This window comes from Psittacula echo, assembly GCF_963264785.1.
Source record: "Psittacula echo genome assembly, chromosome: 1".
Lineage (NCBI taxonomy): Eukaryota > Metazoa > Chordata > Aves > Psittaciformes > Psittacidae > Psittacula > Psittacula echo.
The window spans coordinates 28,488,962-28,515,158 of record NC_137735.1 but is presented as its reverse complement, the minus strand read 5'-3'; the positions used below and the strand labels follow the sequence as shown (position 1 = coordinate 28,515,158).

General features: G+C 38.0%; 1 protein-coding gene across 1 annotated transcript in view; it reads left to right on the top strand.

Annotated features, from left to right (window-relative positions):
- CORIN (corin, serine peptidase) overlaps positions 1-26,197 on the top strand; it is a gene marked incomplete at both ends in the record, with an annotated part of 142,839 nt that overhangs the window by 101,522 nt on the left and 15,120 nt on the right. Inside the window, 5 exons of the mRNA XM_080630219.1 lie at positions 3,608-3,753; positions 6,355-6,462; positions 10,751-10,864; positions 13,100-13,210; positions 15,094-15,223. Coding sequence (XP_080486345.1) covers positions 3,608-3,753; positions 6,355-6,462; positions 10,751-10,864; positions 13,100-13,210; positions 15,094-15,223 — 609 coding nt within the window. The remainder of the gene's footprint in view (positions 1-3,607; positions 3,754-6,354; positions 6,463-10,750; positions 10,865-13,099; positions 13,211-15,093; positions 15,224-26,197) is intronic.

Here is a 26,197-nt window from a genome sequence, read left to right as displayed (position 1 = left end):
ACAAGTAGATGAGCTGTGAGGTCCCTTCCAATCCAAATCATTCTATGATTCTATGAAAATTTGGCTAGCTTATTCTAATGTACAGGGATAAAAGATAAAGTATAGGTTCTTTGCTTCATCAACTGCATACCTAGCTAACAGATTTTAAGAAGTATCAGAATATAGTTGCATAGTTTTCAAATTCAAGGTGTTAAACAGACAAAGAGAAACTTGTAGAAACCATAGAATTATTTAATTTGAAGGGGACCTCTGAAAGTCATCTGATCAACTTCCTCCTCAAAACAGGGTAACGTCATATTTAGATCAGATTGAATATGCAACATAAAATTTTACATCCCAGGATTCAAAGCTCTACTTCTGTAACTGTTTTCAGGTTTTGCTTTTATGTTAGATTCCAAGTAGAGAGTGATTTTATCAATAAGGGGTACCTTGGAGGGTTCCACTGAGATCTATAGTGTTCGCTTTAAAATACTACTTTGGGAAGAATTTCAGACACAGATATAATGTAAAAACGTAAAAATGTTCTAGAAATAAAAACATGTATAGCCTTATATCAATAAACTTGAGTTAATTGATAAATGTAAAGCAGATCTGTAGAAAAAATTAAATACATTTAATATGTCAATATAAATAAAAGTTTATCAGTGTCCCTTATTTTGGGAGCAGTAAATGCCTTCTTAGTCATGTTCATCTACAATGTCATGGAGATGATGATATCTGTGTATTTAAGGAGTCTCCAGCTGACTTTGCTGTTGTTTCAGAACTGTGACAGATGCGTATGAGGAATAATCTTGGTCAAATTTCATGTGCCTTATGTGTTGACATCAATTTAGGCATCCCATTATTGAATTGGGAGAGTCAAAAGATGTTTTAGTTATCTGCTAAGTATGCTTAATGTTCTTTAGAAAAGTGCTAGATTGAATTCCATTGCAGAAAATTACACATTTCTATGCTAGATTTTTTTGCTAACCTTAATTTCTTTCTCATACCAGGAAGGGAGAGATTTCTCTGCTTTGTGATGTGTACTCTTGTTAACTGTTAACTTGTTAGGTTAATTCATAGACAGTACCACAGATGAGATTTGACTGAAAAGTAAATAAAGAAGTTTGTTACCAAGGTATTCTGAAAGCCCAGATGAGGCTCACTGTGGGAATGGGGTAAAGACTGAGGGGAAGAGGAAGTGCCAATTGCTCTTCCAATTTCCTAGCTGTCTTACAATAGTCATAGAATCATAGAATCATATTGGTTTTGGGTTTTTGACATAGGTAAATAAAAGTTTCTATCATTCAGAAAGCTGAGGTTACAAACTGGTGAGAGTAAAACTTTTTGATATTCAGGAAGGTCTAAAAGGAAAGAATCTGTAACTATAGCATGGTTAACCAATGTCAATCCAGTCATCCATTCTTTCCAGCGCTCAACTCAATGACGAATTGTTTGGTGCAAAAAAAAGCACTGACTCTTTTTCATGAAGTCACCCAAAGCAAAATTAAATTTGAGAAGATTAATAATGTATTGTTTTCTCAAAAGAGCATAAAATAATTGATACTGAATGGATCTTTTTGCCTGGTTTTGGTCACTGTATTTCTCCAAGCTTATTGCAGGAAAAAGAAAATGATCCATTGGTCAAAAATCAAAGGAAAATGGGTGGAATAAAATGTCTTCCATGAAAGGAATGTCTGCTTCCTAAAGAAAGATCTGGAAAAATTAATCAAACTAAAGAAAAGGCAAATTTAAAATGACATGAAGGAAACTGAAAAAAAAACCCCTATATATATAGAAATGGTTGGGTCCCTATTCTTGAATAGTTTTTAGTGCATAAGAAGAAAAGAGAATTTTCTTTAAAATGGTAGGAGAAAGTCCAAATTATTATTGATTTAGAAAATATGATCTAAAACTTGCAACTAAATGAGTTGCTGAGTCTAGATACAGGAGACGGCTTGGGGAGACATCTTAGCCTTCAAGGTGAGTTTCCTTGAGGAAAGAAGTTGTTCACCATGTTCACTGAGGTTACCCAGGAAGCAATGGATTTAAAATACATAAGGAGAGCTATAGGTCAGAAAGAAGGAAAACAATAGATACCTGTGTATGAGAATGAATGATGAGGTAGTATATGAAATCTTGCCAACTGAAGAGTTTTTAGGAACAGCTTTGATGCATATCTGTTAAGCATGACACATGTTTTTTTTTGAGGAAAAGATGAAAAGGATGTTGAGGTTCCTAATCCCATACTGCCTACTTAATATTCTGCAAAAATTAAAAAAAGGAAGTTGAAACAAACAGGGATTAAAAATACCACAGATAAAAGACTACTCTATCGAACAGCACATCAGATATGATTCCAGGCAAAAGTAGTTACTAAATATTTTAAATAATGTTTAAAATAATAGGGAATTATTATGCAAAATACTCTTTGTACTTTTGAAACATTTGACATTGGCTCTTTTGAGAGACAGGATATTAATCTAGATGAACTGAAATAATTTTGTATGGTCAGCAGAAGGAGTTCTATGTTCATACCTTTCTCCAGGTATGGTACAAGCTTCTGTTGCTCTAACTGACAGCAACCTAAGACTAGGTTGACCTGTGCTTTGATTTTCCCCAGACTTTTAATTTTATTCAGTTCTTTGGGGAGTTCCTTGCTCTACAGTTTGCAGGTTTAAATATTTTGTCCTTCTGAAGCCGCTTGTTTTCTGAGGTAGGATCATCAGAAGAGGCACCATTTCACTGGTACAAAATGTATTTGGCTTTTTTTCTTGAAGGAAAGCAGTTAATGCTTCTTAAAAAAGTTATCTGCCTTCCCTTAGAGAGGAGAGGATGTTTCTAAGTATTTGTATTTGGCTATTATAACTCAGGTAATAGTCTGCGTACAGTAACTTAAATAATGTTTCAACAGTAGCAATATTTTGCAGCCCAGAAAGCCAACTGTATCCTGGGCTGCATCAAAAGCAGAGTGACCAGCAGGTCGAAGGAGGTGATCCTGCCCCTCTGCTCTCATGAGACCTCACTTGGAGTATTGTGTGCAGTTCTGGTGTCCGCAACATAAAAAGGACATGGAACTGTTGGAACAAGTCCAGAGGGCCATGAGGATGATCAAGGGACTGGAGCACCTCCTGTATGAAGATAGGCTGAGAAAGTTGGGGCTGTTCAGCCTGGAGAAGAGAAGGATACTGGGGAGGGACTCTTCATTAGGGACTGTAGTGACAGGACAAGGGGTAACGGGTTCAAACTTAAACAGGGGAAGTTTAGACTGGATATAAGGAAGAAATTCTTTACTGTAAGGGTGGTGAGGCTCTGGAATGGGTTGCCCAGGGAGGCTGGGCATGCTCCATCCCTGGTGGTGGTCAAGGCCAGGTTGGACGAAGCCTTGGGTGACATGGTTTAGTATGAGGGGTTGGAACTAGATGGTCTTAAGGTCCTTTCCAACCCTAACTATTCTATGATTCTATGATTCTAACATATCTTTTGATTTTTTTTTTAAGAAATCTGATAAACTGATTTTCCCTTGATCTTCATCTTTAACTTTGGTTATGATTATTAGCTTCCAATAGCTGGGAGTTTGTAAGACTTTCACTCAGTTACTTTGTGCTTTTCCACTTTATCTTCTCAGGACTTTATGTGTACAGTCTAAGGAACGCTGTGAGTCTGTGCTTGGGATTGTAGGTCTGCAGTGGCCAGAAGATACTGACTGCACTCAGTTTCCAGATGAGAACTCAGATAATGAAACTTGTCTAACACCAGATGAAGGTGTAGAAGGTAACTCCTATAAATACATAGAGCAGAAAATTAAACATTTAATTAGGTTCCCCAAGCCACTGATTTTTTTTTACGTACCTCTTCTTTAAATTATAGTAATTAAACTGTGGGAATTATTCCAAACTGGGTTTCAGGGAATTTGGATACTTAAAATTTGCAGACAGCAGGAAGTTCTCATCAGAAGTTTGTTTGAAGGAGGGATCAATTATCCTCAATCTGTGAAAGTCAGTGTTTGAGATTTGTTACTAACACCACACCTAGTGCTTGCTTGTGTTTATACTTCACTTTTTTACCTATTTAGATGTTATAATAATGCTTTTCTAACAGGAGGCAGACTCTTGGCAATCTTAAAAAGCTGAGCCCCATGACAGCTCTGAGAAAGATATTGTAATGTTAGTGTCTTTGCCAGCTATTCTTTGCCCTTGGTTTTTCTTTGAGGGAAGTTCTGTAGAATTGTTCTAACCCAGCTTCAGTAGCAACTGACAAATTATGGGGTTTGCGTTCAACCATAATATTAATCATTGTGGGTGGATGCAAACATGGAACAAAAGAATGAAATTGCCTTAAACCCTTCTAGATATTGTTTGTATGTATGAAGAGAGAAGCTGTGCAGCTTTTCCTTTTGCAGTTTTCATCAAATGAGGGATCTGTGGTGGTTCTGACATGCCTTTTCTATTTATTTCCAAAATGACAGTAAAATAGCTGGGTAGGTAGTGAGATGGGGTGTACTGTAGTGCCTGCAATATGCTGATATTGTTCAGTTCTCACTCTTCTGCTCACCTACATGGTGATGATGGTCTTTCAACAGCCTTGATCTTGCTCAGAGAAAGGAATGGGTAAAAGCTGCTTGGTCTGCAGTTCTTTTAGTTAAGGTGTAGTGCTGTGGATATAGTGATGGAATTGTGAAAAAACAGTGAAGCGTATATAGCAGTCAGTACTATTTCTTCAAGCAAAGTCCATTTGCACAGATATCACTGAAGATTTTATAAAGATGTGTAATACCATAGTAATGAAATCCTCTGTTGTGGCACTTTTGAGAGACAAGGAGATAACTTCCCTCCACAGCAGCGAGATGACTGAGTTATCCATTATTACACAGCACTGTGTAGGAAAGGAAAAGTAAGATTGTGGCACAGGAAGTTGAATTAAAGAAAAATGATGTGATTTAATTTTCTCAGGTGTCAAACGTCTTTTAACCTTCCTCTCTGGGCTATTAGATCTTTTGGCTTTGAAATATAACACAGAATGATTATATTTTAAATATACTACTGCATATGAGACAAGTGTGTTCCATTTCTTGAGACAAATTCTGGTCACTTACAAAAATCTCACTTTAATTAGAGGGACTCTGCCTGGTGGGCTGATCCACTGCTCATTCATTATTTTAGCACTGAATTAGATATTTCTGGAAAATAAATAAAAATGAAAGGAGGAGGGTGGCATTCTTTTAGAAACAGTTTAACTCATTAAGGGGGCTTACGAGAGGTTTTTTGAGTTTACTTACTGCTAGAACTTAATGTTGATTCATTCAGATTCCCACTGACTACCAGTGTTGCCTAGAAATTCTTCCTTGGAAAGTTTAGAATCTTAACTAAATATTGCTGGAAAAAAAACCCAAACCAATCCCAAACGAAACCAAAACAGAGGTAATAAAAGGAATCAACTCATGAGAGCAATTAAAATGTTTATGATTACAAAATATAAGTGATTTTGCAACTTAAGCTTTAATCACCAGAGTTTTTACAATGTGCTGAATTACTTCCAGTCCATGCTGAATCTAAGAACACTGCTGTCCAAGACAGTATGCGTTGTCAACTTAGTTATTTTCATAATGAATTAGTCTTAAATGTTGGCAGAATAGTTCACATGCCTTTTATTATTAGATTGGTTATTTTTCTAAGGCTCCTCAGTTCATTGATATTTTTTGGTACAATTCTTTATTGAATGATAAAATTTACCCAAGGAACCACATGGTATGAAGGATCTGAGAGATTCTGCAGTAAGGAAAATAAAAGGAACATATGACGGAGGTTGTACATCAAAGTCAGTGACATGTATGCAGTGAAAAAAAGAGTGGGTTTTTCAAAGCCATCTAAATAAAGCTTTCTCGAAATGATACCCTGTAAGGTGAGGCAGAAGCAATGGTTAATTAATTTAGTGGACTTTTACAGGTGGTTTTATTAATTCAAATAGTCACACAATTGCTGGTGTGTATACATATATACACTTTTCAACACATTTCAACACATCACGTTATCTGTTTCTATTTCTGCTTCAGACAAGACCACCATTCTGAGAAAAGTAGCTACAAGATCCATGCCCACAGTCGTAACATTGTACGCCAGTTATTTGTCAAAGCTTTGAAATTCATGAGAGGGTAACATGTGAGGGAGAGCTCTGCAAGATACTGCTTCACCCGGTACAGAGTGCAATTGTTGGGTCTTGCCTGCTACGTGGTTCTAGTTCAGTGTTGCACAAACTTTCTATTCCTGTCTTTTACCCTTCTGAAACAGACACGGTGATAAATAAGTAAGTACTCACATGATGATTTAGCTTGGAGTTTATGAACTCTTGTTTCTCCCTGTTCTTTGTCATTGACAGAATGCTCACCCAGTCACTTTAAGTGCCGTTCTGGGAGGTGTGTCCTGGCATCCAGAAGATGTGATGGTCAAGCTGACTGTGAGGATGATAGTGATGAGGATAGCTGTGGTAAATAAATTTGATGGGCTGGATCTTTTAAATGAAGAGTACTTGCAGCATTGGAAGATGAGTTTTATTTTCCCTTCAGTTATTTGACAGTTCAGAAGATAAGCCTTTTTTTCTGTAAAAAAAATTGGTTTTGAAAGTGCAGGGTGGTTGTTTTTTTCATTTGAGTTTTTTGTTTGTTTGTTTGTGGTTTTTTAAGGATTGATGGCAGTACAAATACTCAGCAAGCATCCTTCTTGCTTAATGCCAACGCAATTTACGATATTTGATCACTTAGGTTCTGCTAACTGTATTCCGGGATGTTTGAGTATTCCTTTAGTAAGCAAGATAAAAAATGATGCAGATTTAATTCTTTTGATATTGTTGGAAGTTCTGCTGAACTAAAAGGTGGCTTCCTGGCAGTTTAGATTTTGAAATCATAGATTTAATTTTAGTTATAATTTTAATATGATTTTAAATTTCTACACAGTAATGTTCTCATTATTATGTGTTAACAAAATATCTGTGTTTCTGAGGTGGATTCTGTACTGCAAGAGTCAAGAATTGCATGTTTTTTTCAGATTGGTCAAGCTCAAGCTGTAGGTACAAGGATAAAGTGGCAACCACAAAGTTTATTTTCCAGGATATTCCTGAATTTACTTATGGTGGAGATGCTTTTGACTTTAAACTCAAGGAGATGTATTGCACTTGAGAATAACAAACAAATCTCCTGGTCACTGTTTATCCTTGTACATGCTGGCAGGATTGTTTTGAGAAGGAAGTTTATACTGTATTTAGGTGACTAAGGTGTAGCCTCTTTACGGTTCTGCATGATGGCCTGGTATTCCTAGAGACCAAGAGAATACTTACAAATCACTAAGGGTTTAGACAAGAGGTGTGGATGTGAGTAAAGGGTTGGAAAACATTCCAGCAGAGTGCACAACCTGTTGTTTATTTTTAAACAGAAAGCAGGTTAAGATGAAAGCAGTTTGTGAGCCACAAAACCATGGCAATAAGAGACTTTTGACTCAGCTGCACAAAAATAAAATAAGATCCAGCACATGAAAGCTGAAGCGAGGCTAAAATTAAGCTTGACAGCTCTATGAAATGCTTAGTTTTTAAAAAAGCATCTTGTTTCTATGATTGGAGTAACCAAGGGGTTCCTTATCACTAAGGTACAATGTATTCTCAATATCTGGGAGTTTTCAAATCACATTTGTATTCTGTGTCCTCTTTCTGCCCCATTCCCATCCCCCTCCAAAAAGAAAGCAAAAAGAAAAACCAAAAAGTATGCTCACTGAAGCAAGATCTAATATTAGGTCGTTCCCTTGCTTGGGTTGTGAAGGAAAGACAGAGCTGATGATCACAGTGATCAGTCTGTCATCTCTTTAGCTTTGAATCAATTGTCTCAGTTGTCCTCCCTGCCAAATATTCTTCATTGCTACCTGTTCTTAACTCCTTAGAACAGTAGTTGCTATGTGTCTTTTAGGATAATTTTATTCTCCTAGACATTAACATATGAAATATTCTTCTAATATATAAAATTAATTTCTCGAGTGGATCTCTCCCTGTCTCTACAGTCTAGACAGAATGTCACTAGCAATCAGCAGAATTCTTATCAGTTTCTATAAATATAGAGGACTGTATCTGCTAGGCAATTACCGCTGTCAGAGTGACATTACATTGACCAGGGGGTAACACAAAGAACAGGACGTCCTTGTAGAGCTCCAGAAGTAACTGTCTCAGACTCATTCATATTCCATGTGTACAGGACAAAATCAAAACTTGATGATCTTTCCATGTGTAAATGGCTAGCTTACATTTTATTACATTTATCCTTTGAAATTGGTTTTATTCCATTAAATGTCAGCCGGTATTTAAGCTGAAACCCATGTATCTGAAGTGCCTTAAATCACAGGCATGGAAAAAACTTCACAGTGCTGGCCTGAACAGGCTGGAAAAGACTAACTGCAGCTCTTGGAGGCTCAAGCTACTCTGGCCAAAAATGTGAGGTAGAACAGCCCAAAGAATCTAAGGTGTACTCTGCCCATGCAGCATAAAGCTGTATTCAGCATCCCCTGTCTCTTCCTGTTAAGAATCCCTGTCATACTTTCACATGATCTTTGTGAGGGAAGTCTCACCCGTGCAACTGCAGCAAACTCCTAAGACTTTAGTGCCATTTAAACTAGGATTTGGGGAGAAAATTTGACCCACATTTCTGAATGTGAGACTTCTAAGTGCATTTCAGTAAAGTCTGAGGAAGATAATTTCTGAAAACTGATAGATGTCAAAAGAGTTTGTGGTATTAAATATGCTTGATTGTAGTTGATCTTATTAATTTACTGGCTGCTGAACTATGCCTCTGGTGGAGAGCAGAATAGGGTTCTGGAGGAGTACTGAAGAAATTGAGGACCTAACATTCAAACCCAATATTGCCCTTTACTATTTTCTGCAGTCTGAGTTCTGACTATGGTATTTTAGTTGAGAGAAAAATCTGGCGGTCTTAATGGCAATAATAGTTGCATGGGGAATATATATATGAAAAACAAGTGGTAACTTGCTTCATATTTTGAAGAAGAATAAAGGTAAGATCATATGTGAATCTCTATCTCTTGCCAGCACATATGTTTCAAATGGGGGTAATGTAAATATGGACATAAGATTTCCTACCTCAATTTTCACTTCAATGTCATTGTCATTAAATTAAAAATATATGTCACACAAATATTAAGAGAAGAAATATAAATACACCAAAGAGTAGATAGCTTCTACCAAACCCCCAATATATTTGAACACTGAATTCAGTAAAAGGGATCTTTTCCTAATGAATTGTCTTTATATTTGCTTGTATTGTACTCAAAGATAAATTTTGGAGAATCATGGTACACTTCACAGTGTAACACTATAATGTGTGATGAAGGGGAAAAGTGAACATGTATTTAATTAGTTGTAAACACTGCTAAAAAATTGCAAAGTTCATAAATTATATATTTTTGAGCTTTTTTATTATATTTTCATATGAAGTTCCTACCATGACTGACATGCTTTGTTCTTTATTGGGGTAAAGGTTTTGTTTGGTTTCAATTAATTTTCCATTAATAGTTATCACAAATTTTGTCAGTAAGGAGACATGGAAATGGTGATACCCAAGAAAGTTCTTGATTATGTGGGTTTAATTTATTAAAATATTTAAACTTGTTAATTATCAAGGCTATTTATTTCTCTGGGCTGTAGCATTTATTTACATGCCTTTTTGAATCTAAGCAAAATCAACCACTCCACACATCCAGGTCCAGCTAAAATGTGAGTAAATTTTCCCAGTAATCATATGAGGTAGTAGTGATTTTCTGGTTCATGTTTTTGAAGTACTCACTTCTAAAATAACACTTCTTGGAAACAACACAATCTGCTTAGTAATTGAACTGCTTATGTGCTGCTGTAATTCCAAGTCCAGGCAGACAGAGGTGCTGCTTCAAATGCAGTCTTGTGAGTTTATACCTTAACTATTTGCTTGTGGGGACATCAGGGTTGTCACCTGAATTACAGCTTGGACTAAAAAGAAAACAGGTATAATCATCTGTAGAACAAGCCAAAGAAGGAAGACAAGCTATCTGTTTTAGTCAGGGGAGCACATTGATTTTATGGCTTCCTATAAAACCAGAATGTCAGATGTGCAGGACATTAGTAAATTAGTATTAGGACATCAAAGTATTTAAACTGACATCACAATGAAGTGCTTTATTAGCTGATGGCAATAAATAGAGAAATAAAACATGAGAAGCCACTTGAAATCAGGCTGTTTAGCAGGATTTTGTAGAGACAATAATGTAGTGTGTTCCCTGTGTAATAATGAACCCTTTTGAAATAGCCATTAAGTCTCTAATCTTTTCAGACTGGTTTGGTCTCAGATAATGGAACCAGGAAATCTTTTATGGTCAATAGCTTAAAGGGAACTCCATAGACCAGGATTACAAAAGTTTATATATTGCTATTAAATCTATTTCAAGAGTAGTAGTGCATGGGTTTTGAGCTAATTGAGCTAATGCCTAAACCGTTACTTATAGACTTGTGTAGCATAATATTTTAAAAGCACTGAAGGATTATGAAGTGTTACACAATTTATACTCACTTATCAAGTGCACACTGTGACAATATTATTTCAGTTTCTTTGTTAATAACTATTCTTGGTACCTTTTAAAGTTTGTATGGGAACTGAAAACATTTTGGGTGTTTCAGGATTATTAAGAAAGAAGAAAAAAGTGGACTTGATATTCCATGCAAGTGTTTCAAAGCTGTGCTTCTCTGCCTCTAGGTTGTATAGAAAGGGGTCTTTGGGAGTGCCCTTTGAAGAAGCTATGCATCAAGCACTCCATGATCTGTGATGGTTTCCCAGACTGCCCTGACATGATGGATGAAAAGAACTGCTGTAAGGGCTTATACAGTTTGTTAGTCCCATAAAGCACTGATCACATTCTGGGGATCTTTGGGTGCAAAATAAATGGAAGTAAAAAGGTTTTCTACCAACAGAAAGGCTTAGTCATTCCCTCAGTTTCCTTTTCAGTTTTTCTATGGAACCAATGTATCTCTTTCCTCATCTTGTGTCATCTGCTGTTCACATCCTTGGATCCTTTCTGTCTCCTTGATCACTTTGGTCCTCTCTCCTTTCTCTCCCTCTCCTTCCTCTTTCTTGTGTCTTTGTGATTCTTTTCTTTATTCCTTGTAACTTGACTCCTTTTCCCATTTTTTTTCAACTTTGTTTCATGTAGGTATAACTGCTCACTGCTTTTTCCCTTGATTTCCACTTGATTTTTGCTCTGATCTGTTCTTCAGTAAATTTTATGTCTCCCTGCTTTATTCAATTTCTCTTCTGCTTGACATTTCTTAGATTCTGTCTCCCCACTTGGCTCCACAGGACAGAATCTTGGCTTCTGCAACCCAAACCATAATAAATATCAGAGATACGAAATTTAGCATGGTACACCAATGATGTGAACATACTGTCCATGTGCACAGTGTGAGTTGGCTCAAAGTGCTGACAGTGTGTAGTAGGCCCCCTGGTCCACTGTGGGAGCTGCCCTGTGTTCTGTTTCTGACCAGTGTTTCTGCAGCTGACCAGTGGGTTGGGAGGATGTGAAAGGAGCTGCAAAGAGCAGCTGCTTTGCAGGCTCCTACCCTGCATGTGAAGCTGGGTGTTGATGCTGTGAGATGTTACCTTCACTTTCATTAATGTATTGGTGGTACACTGAATTCTCCTCTTTTGAGGAAACCTGGTGTGTGGGCATGTTCCCAGGACAAGGAGCTAGCAGAGACATACTGGGTGACACTCAGCCTGCACAAGGGAGAAGTGATGCTTGGTAAATCTGTTTAAAAGCTGAAATTTCAGTTCTCTGGGCAATCCCAATATTTCGGTGGTTTTGCTGGGACAGTAGGATATAATTTTACAATTAAAAAAAAATGAAATTATTCCAAGCCTCTGGAGTTCTGTTGACAGGGACAAGATGGCAGGCACATTTTACGTGCTATGTGGAGCATATGAATATATTCGTTGAAACAACTGCCATCCTGCATATATCCCTAGATCTAACCTAGGGAAGAGGCAGCTCACGGAACATTTCTTAATCTGATTTTTATTGTGAAGGTTATGCCATTTGATTTCCTAGCAGTCTGTGTACTGTAATCTAAACAAGGGCAGGTGGTATTAAAGTGATTTGCTCATGATCACACACTAAGATCATGTCAGAGAAAAGATTCGACAAGGGCTTATGTTAAGCTAGTCTATAATTATCAGGCTGGATTTCCTCTCTGATTTTGTGTCAGGCTTTGAATATCCAAAATGGCAGAAGTTTGCCCAGCTAAAGGCTTCCAGCTTTTGAAACATGCTTTTTCTGGGAGGCAGAGTTAGAGAACTTTTTCTAGTTTTGCGCACTTTGTTCCAGAGCCAGGCAGGTCACTGATGCCAGAGTAGGCAGCACTGCCCGCTCTCTCTCTAAGGTTTTCACTGTGGAGTACCTTTTTTGCGCTAGTGTTGCAAATAAATCCTTGGTTTGTATGGCAGTATAGATGCTGTAGATGCTCTTATGGTTCCTGCATTGGAAAGAGACTCAGGAAATTGCTGTCTAATGCTGCCAACTGGCAACCAACTGTGAACTGGAACATGTCTATCTATCTGTACAGCAGTTTCCCATCTCTAAAGTGGAGATAAAAATTATTCTTGTATTTTAAATAGCAAAGGGGGATCTAAAAGTGAATACAGATTTGCTGTGGATGAGAGGAAATACATACGCATTGCAGTAAAATACTTTTTCAGGAACATGAAGAAGTCTTCTCAAAAGCATTTAACACAGTATTTTCACTTAAAGCTTCTGAGAGGCTTAGACAGGTTTCATGTGACAAGACCGCAAGTGCTACAGAGTAATCACAGATCCTGCAATTTTCCAGGCACTCTTCTTTCCCTTTGCGTTGTTGTGTGCTGTGCCACTGTGTGGCAGCAACCACCTTTTACCTCAGTGATGTCTGTCCTGAATTTTGTTGCAAATCTGTCTCACTGACTTGCTCCATAAATCTGATCTGTGCCCACCTTCACCCTCCTTCTCATTCTTTCAGTCTCAGTGTAAACTTCACATTGACGATTTCTTTCTCAGTATGAAATATGTCCTTGCAGCATTTTGTGAAGACAGCGAACTTGAATGTGAAAACCATGAATGTGTGCCACGTGAGCTCTGGTGTGATGGGCAAGCAGACTGCAGTGACAGCTCAGATGAATGGGACTGTGGTAAGTTTCCACCATGGTGCGCTCTGCCTGGAAGCGGTGTTTGGGTGATGGTAGTGCTCACTGGTGATTTCATTTAGAATACAATTGCAGTAGTGGAGAGAGGCTCTCTTCATTACCAAAGGGAGACTGGGTTGAGGTTGGGAAAGCGTGCAAGACAGTGGGCAAAACAGAAAGAAGCCTTGGTGTAAACTATCACAGTGCAAAGATACAAGAAAAATGACTTAGCAGGGAACTGCTAGAATCTGTAGGTGGTGTGTAAAATCTGAAGTGTTGTGGATAGAAGAGAGAGTAGGAGGATGTTCAGATGTAGAATTCATTTGGGCAAAACTTCTAAGCCCCGATTCTGTACTTGTGAAAACTGTGAAATTCCCACTGACTCAAATGGTGCAGGTTCAGAGCTTATGAGAAGAAGATAGTCCTACTAGGTCCCCTTTGCACTGGCTAAAGACCTGCAGAGTGATGTAACCTGTTATTGCTATATACATTCAGATCAGGCCTCATGATTTTATCTGTTGTTAAAATAATACTCTTGAAGTATTAATTAAATCTTTAAATAAAAATAAAGGTGGACTTCAAAAAAATTGCACTGAAAAGAAGCAGTTTGGAAAGTGGTAGTATGTTCTCTTGAGATTTCACTGAGCATAATGTGTATTTCTGTACCCGACAGTAGTTTATATTACTAAGTTTTGAGATGCTTTGTATGTGATTTTAAATACAGGAAAAAGGTATACTGTGGCTTACAGAAGCAAGTACTTTGTATTCATATTGAAGTAGATTTTATAAATATTTTAAAACACTTAACATTGTATGAACAAGGGAAGTTTAGACTGGATATAAGGAAGAAATCCTTTACTGAGAGGGTGGTGAGGCACTGGAATGGGTTGCCCAGGGAAGTTGTGAATGCTCCATCCTTGGCGGTGTTCAAGGCCAGGTTGGATGAGGCCTTGGGTGGCATGGTTTAGTATGAGGTGTCCCTGCCCATGGCAGGGGGGTTGGAACTAGATGATCTTAAGGTCCTTTCCAACCCTAACTATTCTATGATTCTATGAATATTAAACAACAACAGAATTAATAAATCCTATGCAACAGAGAAGAACTATTCTAGACATGTATATTTGAAAATGAGTAATCTAAGATTAATATGTACCTTTTTCATGTGGAGAGCAGCAGAGCACTTTCAGCGTATCAGAAAAATGCGTAACGACAGTGGTAAGATTTTTACTATCAAAGCAAAAGTCAGGAACAGTTTAACTAAAACCAGTATGTATGAGGGGAAGAAATGCACAACCCAACCTCTTTCAAGGGATTCTAGAAAGGGAGAGATGTAAACTTCACTTTTGGGCCATTTTAAGAAGCTTTATGTGTGTAATAAAAGCAGTTTGCACACTTTTATAAACAGATTAACAGAGAAGCAATGGTCATGATCTTTCTTGTAAACAGTAGTTGTTTATTCTTTCTCTCATTACCCCCACATATTGTTACAGCAGGAATAGTGCATATTACTGAGAGTCAAATGATGGTATCACCCTTATGTCAATCAGTCACAAATTTAGTGATTTTAGTTGGACTATTTGTGGGGTAAAACATCATTTAACAAGATTAAGACTATCAGAAAACCATGTAAACCTGTGCTGGTGAGTCGAGAGTATTCTGGTTTATTCTAATCCTCAAGATGCTTTTGTTGCTTAGTGCCTCATGCTGTTCAGTGTTAGCAAGGTTCTAATAGCCATGGTTGCCTTGGTTTTAAATTACATAGCTGTTGAACATAAAAAATCAGCAAAAGTGCCAGCATCTTGGAAAACTCCTTTGAATGTATGTTTTCAGTATGCCATTTATAAAACTATGTGAAATAATAGTGAAGTTGTTCTTCTTTTTCTTTGCAGTTACCCTGTCTAAAAACATGAATTCCTTGATGTTCCTGACCATTCACAGGTCAGCTGCTGCTAACCATGTTTGTGCTGATGAGTGGCAAGAAAATTTAAGCCAACTGGCCTGCAGTCAGATGGGTTTAGGGTAAGGTCAGTAGTTTGTAGCATTGATGAATTTCTTAGGACAATCAGAGCACTGGAGTTAAATGTAAATGATTGTTGATTGCTGCAATGCTATACCTAGTGTGGAAATTTTCATAAAGAAAAGAGGTAATGAAATTTTGTGAACTATGTCAGGAACAAAAGCTCACTAAAATCTACGGACTTCCACCAGTTTATAATCATTACATGATTGATATTAAAAGAGTGTGTTGAGAAGATACTGATGTCTTGCCAAACCTTGATATCTGAACTTGATGTTGTTGCTGAGGCTCAGAATTGTTTGGCAATGTGATAGTCTGTGTCTTCCTAAAGAATGAAAGTGGACTTAGGAAACGCAGGAAAATTCCTCTGCATCCTTTTTCATTCTGCAATAAGTACTGTAAACTAGGCCAGCAGATATGTTTAACTTGGGTATTTTTGAAAAACGAATTGTTAAAGCTCTCTGTGTGGAACTGAGAAAAAAATAAGTCTCTATGCATCTTTCTTGTTGCATGCACATTAAACTAATAGCTGTTTTATGGAATAGTTGATGCAAAATGTAACTGTGGGATAAACCACAAGTGCTCTGATATCCAAAGCTCTCTTCTACTAGGGAAGACAGCCAGATGGCATAGAAGGTATCTTTTGTTCATGTCTGATCCCCAAACTGTCTGCCTTTTACCACTACATATACTGACATGCAATCTTGTTCTTTGTATCTGTGTCAAAACCACAGAAGGATAACAACACTGGGTTACAGTGTCTGCACTTCACCTGTCCTATATTGCCTTGCACTGCAAGGATGCTTGACGTCAATTATAACGCATCTCCTGAATCCAAGACCAGCTGTACTGAATGGACTGCCTGCCATTCTAACACCCAACAATTCTGCACTCCTTTAGCTAGCTTAGTATATCTAAGTAATGTTGACATTATCTTTATGCTTTAACTTCTGTAACATCCTAATAAGCTTAAACTCCTTTGATACCTTCAAAAATAGCTATTGCTTTAACATCTACTTTGTTGCCTAAGAACAAACTGATGGTCTTAACATTAAAAGTATTTTCTTCTTAATATTTCAGTCTCATAGTCCTAACATAAGATTTGCTTAACTTTCCTATAGTGCATGCTGCTAGGAAAGTGAAAAAGGTATTAAATTATAACAAGACCTCTGATTGCTTCCTTTTTTGAGAGGTGTGCCTAGGCTGAAATTAGCAAGAGTAGGAACATGATAAATCAAAGTTGAGACTTCTTAGTACCTTAGACCAGGAATTACAGGGAATGGTAGCATATGGCGTTTTTATTTTCTGTAAAAGACTATTTTTCATAACTGTGTCTGGTGTTTTCCCAAATGACAACACCCAGTAATGGGGAAAGTTTAAAATATGAAAGCACAGTATCACAGTATCACAGTATGTTAGAGATTGGAAGGGACCTCAAAAGATCATCTAGTCCAATCCCCCTGCCAGAGCAGGAACACCTAGATAAGGTCACACAGGAATGTGTCCAGGCGGGTTTTGAATGTCTCCAGAGAAGGAGACTCCACAACCTCCCTGGGCAGCCTGTTCCAGTGTTCCGTCACCCTCACTGAGAAGAAGTTTCTTCTCAAGTTTAAGTGGAACCTCTTGTGTTCCAGTTTGTACCCATTACCCCTTGTCTTATCATTGTTTGCCTTTGAGAAGAGCCTGGCTCCATCCTCATGACACTCCCCCTTTATATATTTATATACACTAATAAGGTCCCCCCGCAGTCTCCTCTTCTCCAAACTATAGAGACCCAGCTCCCTCAGCCTTTCCTCATAAGGGAGATGCTCCACTCCCTTAATCATCTTAGTTGCCCTGCGCTGGACTCTCTCCAGCAGGTCCCTGTCCTTCTTGAACTGAGGGGCCCAGAACTGGACACAATATTCCAGATGCGGTCTCACCAGGTCAGAGTAGAGGGGAAGGAGGACCTCTCTCGACCTACTGACCACCCCCCTTCTAATACACCCCAGGATGCCATTGGCCTTCTTGGCCACAAGGGCACAGTGTTGGCTCATGGTCATCCTGCCATCCACTAGGACCCCCAGGTCCCTCTCCCCTACACTACTCTCTAACAGGTCGTTCCCCAACCTATATTGGAACCTGGGGTTGTTCCTGCCCAGATGCAGGACTCTACACTTTCCCTTGTTATATTTCATCAAGTTTCTCCCTGCCCAACTCTCCAGCCTGTCCAGGTCCCGCTGGATGGCAGCACAGCCTTCTGGCGTGTCAGCCACTCCTCCCAGCTTAGTGTCATCAGCAAACTTGCTGACAGTACACTCAATTCCCTCATCTAAATCATTGATGAATATATTAAATAATACTGGTCCCAGTACTGACCCTTGAGGCACTCCACTAGATACAGGCCTCCAACTGGACTCCGCCCCATAGACTACAACTCTCTGGCTTCTGTCCTTCAGCCAGTTCGCAGTCCATCTCACTACCTGATCATCCAGACCACACTTCCTCAATTTAGCTATGAGGATGCTGTGGGAGACTGTGTCAAATGCTTTGCTGAAGTCAAGGTAGACCACATCCACCGCTCTGCCATCATCCATCCACAATGTTATTTCCTCATAAAAGGCTATGAGGTTGGTCAAGCATGACTTCCCCTTGGTAAAGCCGTGTTGACTGCCCCTCATAACCCTCTTATCCTTGACATGCCTTAAGATGGCATCAAGGATAAGGTGTTCCATCACTTTCCCAGGGATGGAGGTGAGGCTGACCGGTCTATAGTTACCCGGGTCCTCCTTCTTGCCCTTTTTGAAGACTGGAGTGACATTTGCTTTCCTCCAGTCCTCAGGTGCCTCTCCCGTTTCCCAAGACTTGGTAAAGATGATGGAGAGTGGTCTAGCAATGACTTCCGCCAGTTCCCTCAGCACCCGCGGGTGCATCCCATCTGGACCCATGGATTTATGGATGTCCAGATTGCTCAACTGGTCCCTAACCCATTCCTCATTGACTAAGGCAAACTGCTCCAGTGACCTGACTTCATCTGAGGTCTCAGGAGTACAGGGCAATGTGTTTCTAACAGCTTGTAGATATTTTTTAATTCTTCAGCCTAAATTAATTTGGAAAAAATGAAGATAATTAAATAACAGTGCTTAAAGCTAGATTAGTTCAGCTGACAGTGGTAACACATTTTACAGAGTATCAGTCTGTTTATTTGGGAGGTATAAGCATTGTGCCTGAAGCAACATAAAAGGTAATTCTGCTCTGCCTATTTCATGAAATGTGAACTATTTTTCCTGGCTGTTGTTCAACTCTAATTCCACAGATGTTGTATTTCTCCAGTGTTTCACAGCATAACATATGCAATATTTTGTGTGATGCAGCATCACACAAAACCATGCGAGTTCTAAGCATTGTCTGAAAGGCTTTGGCCTAATGGTGGCTGTTGGTCAAGTTATGCAATATGTGCTCTTAGCAGTTCTTATGTTTTCCTCTAGTGCAAAAAGAATGTTAGAAATGAAGTAAGCTTTTGTTTATAATGCTGAGAGCCTAATGGGAGCTCTTTGTTCAAGTCTTAGCTTTCTTAGTTTACGGCCAGAGGAGGCAATTAGATCACTTGATATGAGTGGTTGTTCATCTCAGGACAGAAAATTTTGTTCAGAGACCTCTAATTGAATCCCAAATTTAAATACAGTAAAATATCTGGCAATTAGGCTTCCTGCTAACACAGGTAGAGAACTGAACAGCAATCACCATCAGTGTCTCAGATCAAGGATAGCTGTATCCTCGCGTGTGCTGCAGAGGTTATGCTGTTGAGGATGGGCATACTATGCAGGTTCAAAACATTATGTTAGAAGACTGTAGATTTGTCTTGATGTTTAGTAGAGGAAAACCACTTTCATATACTCTGAAGTCCCCATTTTTTGTTAATGGAATGGTCATCATAAAACCAGGGTCTGCTAAGATCTGAAATTTGGCAAAACCAGCAAAGTTGTTCTGTTAGTGTAATAGTTTCTTTTCTGCATACAATGAGATAACAAATGTAATAGCGATAAGCTTCGTCAGCTTATACTCAGCACAGTACAGAGGAATTTGAGGTGATCTTGTTCTGATCTAGCATAAAATCACAGCTGTTCACCAAGTTACTTCTTGTAACTTGGTATCTCTGCTACCTCCTCCTGCTGTTGCTGCTCCCTTTCTTGTAGGCTGCGCCACTGGTGATCCACTTAAACAGGTAGCTCCTTTTCCTTGTATCCTGTGCCAGAGCACCTATTGTGTGTGTATTTGTGGATGGGAAAGGCTAATCTCTTTCTGCTGCCTGGCCTTTTGTCTTTCCTCTTATATTCCGCACTCTTTCTTTGGCACAGAGTTCTTTAATAATACTTGCCAACTAAGCAGTCAAGCTGCTAGACCAATAACCTTTTGTTCTCACATGAATTATTATGCTAATTACTTTCTAATTCTACAACAGAAATAATGGAAATTTAGTTTAATGTCTTATTTGTTGAAGAACATCACAGAAACAAAAAATTGAATACTTTTGTCCTACCCACAATAGAAATTTGAACTTCTAAATATAACCTACTTTATTTCCTCCAAGAATAAAAATGACATTTAGTAAATCAAATTCCACGCCGAGATGAACTATTTGAACTCATCAATGCAATCTGGATTTCTAGACCCACTCAACCGAATGTAAAATGTGCTTGACTTACCTTGAATACATACACATTGTTCATGGCTGCAGTGTGTTCTATTAAATCTTTAGAGGATTTAGTAAAATAGCAAATTCTTCAGATTACATGTTGGGTTTTTTTGAGAACAACAGCAAATTATCAAATAAAATTTACTGAAAATGACATTACAAGCTGTGGAAGACTGTTTTAGTAATTTTGAGCAACTGTAAACCAATATTAAATTACATATACTTTAATCAGTGTATGAGAGTTGTATTAGCTTAAATCTGATAATGTGTCATCTTTCATGTACATATATAATTTAAAATATAATTATTTGGATAAGGCTTTTTTCAAAGAATTTTCAACCTAGTAATTCCTTGCAAATTGTAGCAATTGCTTCAAATAGTCATTAAGTGTATGGTCACTCACCTCATGTAACACTTTCTAGCTCCATGACTGGACAGTTTTTATTTCTTTAAGTAAAAAGATAATTATTATTAATGATTTAATATCTCCAACAACCTTGAACCTGTCTGAATGTGTTCCTGGGCAACCGGGTGTAGGTTGTCCTGCTTGACCAAGAGGTGTTAGATGAGATGACCTCCAGACTTTCAACCTCAATCATAGAATCATAGAATCATAGAATAGTTAGGGTTAGAAAGGACCTTGAGATCATCAAGTTCCAACCCCCCTGCCATGGGCAGCGACACCTCACACTGAACCATGCCACCCAAGGCCTCATCCAAGCTGGACTTGAACACCGCCAAGGATGGAGCATTCCCAACCTCCCTGGGCAACCCATTCCAGCGCCTCACCACCCAAACAGTAAAGAATTTCTTCCTTATATCCAATCTAAACTTCCCCTGTTTAAGTTTGAACCCATTACCCCTTGTCCTGTCATTACAGTCCCTGATGAATAGCCCATCCCCAGCATCCTTGTAGGCCCCCTTCAGATACTGGAAGGCTGCTATGAAGTCTCCACACGAATCATTCTGTTATTCTGTTATTGACTTAAAGAAATAGAAAGATACATGAATACTGCCAACCAAAGAAATGTTCCTATTGTAGTGGTTGATCACAAGTCCTTTTTCAAACTATTTTACATCACAGCTTGTACAAATGGCATTATGAACCCCTTTTTTTTATTTTTCCAAAAGGGGCTTCCAAGTCAAATTTACTCCGTGTAACTCTAAACAGATATTACAGCTGTCAGTCCTGAAAACTCATTCTGGAGTCTGATTTCTCAGACGAATGTGTTATGACGAGAACAACTATGGGAACATTTCTTAGTGAATAATAATTCTCTAAAGGAAAATGTTGAACAAAAATAGCAACAGATTTTATGCAAATTCAGTGAATAGTTTCAGCAGGGGAAAAAGTCTGAAAAAATCAAGTTATTTTGTTCTGAACATTTTAAAATGAAACACTTCACTTTTTAGTTAAAAACAAAATGTGCCCATGTTTTTAAAATTAACAGCTAATTAACTTTCTTAACTTTGCATTTCATTTGAAGTTGAACTAAGACTTCCCACTAATAAAATCTGTATTTTATTTGAAGTTTTCAATGTAGGTAGCCCAAAATGTTCTTTTTATAAGTTTAGCTACTTGAATCTTATAACTTACAGAGACTCAAATGACAGTGTTGTGGTTTAACCCCAGTCAGCAACTAATCCCAAGTAAGTGGGCAGCCACTCACTCACTACCCCCACAGTGGGATGGGGAACAGAATCAGAAGAGTAAAAGTGAGAAAACTCCTGGGTTGAAGTAAGACAGTTTAATAAGGAAAGCAAAAGCCATGTGTGCAAGCAGAGCAAAACAAGAAATTCTCTACTTCCCATTGCAGGCAGGTGTTCAGCCATCTCCAGGACAGCAGGGCTCCATCGTGTGTAATGGTCACTTGGAAAAAGAAACACCATCACTCTAAACATCCTCCCACCTCCTCCTTCTTCTCCCAGCTTTATGCGATGAGCATGATGCCATATAGTGTTGAGTATCCCTTTAGTCATTTGGGGTCAACTGTCCCAACAACTTGTGTACCCCTGGCCTGTGCACTGTGAGGTGGGGTGAGGAGCTGAAATAGCCTTCAGGCTGTGGAAGTACTGCTCAGCAGTAACTAAAATATCCCTGTGTTATTAACACTGTTTCCAGCACAAATCCCAAACATAGCTCCATACCAGCTACTATGAAGAAAATTAACTCCATTCCAGCCAAAACCAGCACACAGTGAAAAAGCAAGCAAATATTTTTTTTCAGCATAATAACTCATTAACTCATTCTTGATAGCATCAAGTAGTCTATCAGTGAGGACATATGACAGTAGACATTTTGAAACCTAGAAATATCACACTGATTACCTGCTTTCCATCAAATATTTAAAGAACTGTTTAATTATACACATTTTAATTTTGTGCCGATGGTCTGATTTTTTTTAATCTCCACTTTCTATGTCTCCATATGTCTTCATATTAAGATTTCAGCCTTCTCTGATTTCAGTCAATTTGATGTTTTGCTCCATATTCTATGGCACAGCCATGGCTTCATAGAATTCTGCTCAAGACCAAGAAACATCTCAAACAGTAAGTAAGTACAGGCAGGAAAAAGATGCTGTTCCAGCTCTGAAATAGGCCTGATTTGTTTTATATTAGTGCCCATACACACATTATTCATTACTTTCTGGCAGAACACAAGGGTTCCTTTTTCAAGCCTGCTGTCAGATGAGGCTTAAAACAATCAAATTACAGAAGCTGCACAGAGGAATATTACTGTTACCATGAAGGGAGAAGGAATCCAGTTTATGAGTTATACTTTATTCTGAACTTGCAATTTAATACATGTAAGAATTTTCCACAATGGAACAGGGAGAATGAGGTATTAAAAAAAACATTGCTGTTCATAAGTATCCCAAATTATGTTAGTTTTAGTGATAAACAGAATATTAACTTCATAACCTAAAATTAGTCTCTCCCTTCCATTTTGTTTTTTTTGGTTTTGGTGGTCTTTTTTTTTTTCATTATGGTTGAGTATGCAAGTCATAATGCTGCTTGTGTTTCACTATAAGCTATACTATAAACTTCGAATGTTGTGCACAGTGATCAGCAGATAGCAGGCTAGAATGCTTTGAAAGCTATTTATTTAATATTTCCATCGCACAGCTTGTGGAATGAAATTGCCCTAAATGTTACTTTGCCCTATTGTGAGCACATTTGTAATGTAGAAGACAAACTGGGTTTTGTTTGGTTTTTTAATTCAAAAATCTCCTTCTTAAACACACAGAAGGGAATCCATAGCTTGAAATTCAATGTATTAGAGGAATATTCTAATTTTAAAGTTGAAATTTGCAAAGTTAGCAAAAATCTAAGTTAGAATTTCCCATTCGGGTAGACGTAAGTGCTGCGGCAAATTAAAATATCCTGCCTTTCTGATTTTATGTGACTGATTTTGTAGAATCATTGAGTAGCTTCTTTTGAAATTGCCTCAGACTAAAGGGAATTTCTTAGGTTAAAGAAATTAGAAATGTTAGAATTATACGTGCCCTTTGATTTTCATCAGGTCTAGCAGACATGCCAGATTTAGTAGCAAAACTAACTTGGCTGAGGCAGAAGCTATATGGTCACCTGAAACTGGAAGCAGTGTTCCAGAGAAAGTGGAGATGTAGTTCAAAGTTACAGTTTCTAAGATGACAAAGACTTAAGAATTAGGGCTAGAGTAAGAAAATAATAGATTGTACACTGCTCTTCAAAGTAGTTATTTGTGCTGAAATTTGTCCAAGAGCTTTTAAGATCTATGGCTATGGCAGATCTCCATTATGGCTGCCAATAATGATAGCCAATAGTTTTGAGAAGTTGTGGTGAATGGCTACATAAGGCTGAGAACTGTTAGGTATGCTATATTTCATTAAAAAGGGAAAAAGAAGATGCAGAGGTTTACAAACTAGTTGCCTAATTTCAATTATCAATTAATAATTACGGAAGTATAGGATCTTAACGACAGGCAGAATATATTTATCAATAACAAGCCATGTCAGATTCCCTTAATTTATTCCTTGAAAAGGCAGAGACATCGTGGATAGGGAAGAAACAGTAAATGTGATATATTTTTCACTTTCACACTATGTGAAATGACTTTTGATGTAAGTAAGGAGATATGACAGAGATGAAATGATACAAGACTGCTGATTCATTTTCAGACCGTAAAGATGTATCGGTGGAGGGCTCGACACATCCCAGTGGATTTAGGATGATATTCATTGTTGTCATGAATCATTCAGATGGCAGAGTGGAGAGCACGCTTAATAATTTCTCATTAAGCATCAAGCTGGGAGGATCTGAAAGCATTTTGGAGGACAGGATTAGAAATTAACAATTTTTTTGACAGATGGGAGAAATGGCCTGAATTAACCAGCAGTGTTTCTGGGTTGTCTCTCTGGCATATTCAGCTTGTGTTAGATTTTGATTAGATGGGGAGAGTTCAGAATAAGTCAGCAGGAATGAGCAGAGGCCTAGAAAGCATGGTCCATGAAGAAAAGTTGAAAATTCTGAGTGGTCAGTCGGGGTTTAGGAGGTATAGGAACCTTCAAACGTGTAAAATATTGATGCAGAGATGTCAGGAATAAACTGTTCTCCATTTCCGAAGGAAATAAAAGCAAACTAATGAGCTTAAAATGATAGTGAGAGAGATTTAGAACAAACACCAGAAAAAAAATTGCTAACTCTAAGTCCTGGAATATATTGCCTGGAAATGCTGAGAATTCTGTCCATCACTAGAGATTTTTACAAATAGGGCAGATAGATATTTGTCAGGAAGAATTTAGATAGAGTTGATCTCATTTTGGATTAGGGGAATGGATCAGATGGCCTCATAAGAGTTCTTTCATTTGAATTTTCTGATAGTTAACTGTTTTGGTTAACTGCTGAGTGAAAGAAAGCCTTGTGGAAGGATTTTTTTCATAGGTCCTAGTCCCGTTTTATTCTTGAAAACAGTGCAAAGGATCTAGTGAAAATCTAGGTGAAAGACAAACTTGTCTTTTACCACTAAGGTTGGTATTTCTGTCACATCAGATGTGTGTGTGTGCGGAATGATGAAACATTGCTATTGGTTGCGTGTCTGTTGTAAACTTCCTGAACTATGGCACTTTTGGTATGATCTTGGAGAAGTCCCTAGACTGAGACTACAGGCACCCTAAATACTTGTTGAGTATTATGTTTGAGTGGTTTGAACTCAAGAGGTCTATCATTCTTCTGGATATAAAGATTTACTGCACATATATAATGTGACACATGAGACATTTAAATTTATGTGATCTATTTAATAATAGATTCTTATAATCCCATTGGTTTTAAAATAATATTTCGGTACTCAGATGGTTCCATCCAAATAGCACCATGAGATGTTATAAAGTCATGTGGATTCAGGTAGGATTTGTAATTTATCTTAAAAGCATGGTGGAAGACCTCATCTAAAGATGATCACTCATAAGGCATGCATTATTGTTACCGTGGCATGGATGTCTTATGTTTGCAGATATAACTAACAAACGTACTGAAGTGATACAGATATTTCGGTGACTGTATTGTAGTGTTAGAAGATGCTCTTATGTACAAAAAACCTCTTCAAGTAACTGTTGGTTTTTTTTTAAGATTAAGATCTTCAGCATAGGTACTGGTCAGTATAGTGTATTTGTATTGAGGAACAGAATCATAAAGTCCCCATTGTAACAGACATCTGGAGAAAATCTAGTCCATCTCCCACTTGAAGCAGGACTATTGGCAAAATGAGATAGGCTCAACCACTGCTGTGTTTAGCCAAGTCCTGAAAACCTTGGTGGACTGAGTTTCCACAGTCTCTCTGTTCAGGGCTACTCCACCTTCCTAGTGAAAAAGAATCTCCAGAGCTGCAACTCTAGATCATTTCCCCTTGTTTTACCATGCATCACTACTGAGAGAAGCTCGATTCCACCACCTTTTAACTCCTCTTCAAGTAATGCAGAGCTTTCTGAAAGTGTTTGATAAAAAATGTTTTGCTTGCCTGAAATCATGAAAGATATTACATATGGCCACACACAAGACTTTTATGCAGAATTACTTCATTCAGGTCAACCTTGTCAGGCCATTAAAAAAGAAAAAAAATTGGCAAGAGAGCGAAATTTGAACTCAAATATTAGATTGATATCTCAATTGGTAGCTATAGCCTTGGCATTGGAGTCAGTCAGAAACTCAAGAAAGCAAAATACTCTTATGAAGAAATTATACACCATGAGTTGATGTGGCTCTGCCTATTGAAAGATCCTTCTTCCCTTTCTTTGGAGTGTGTCTACAGAAGAAATTGCGT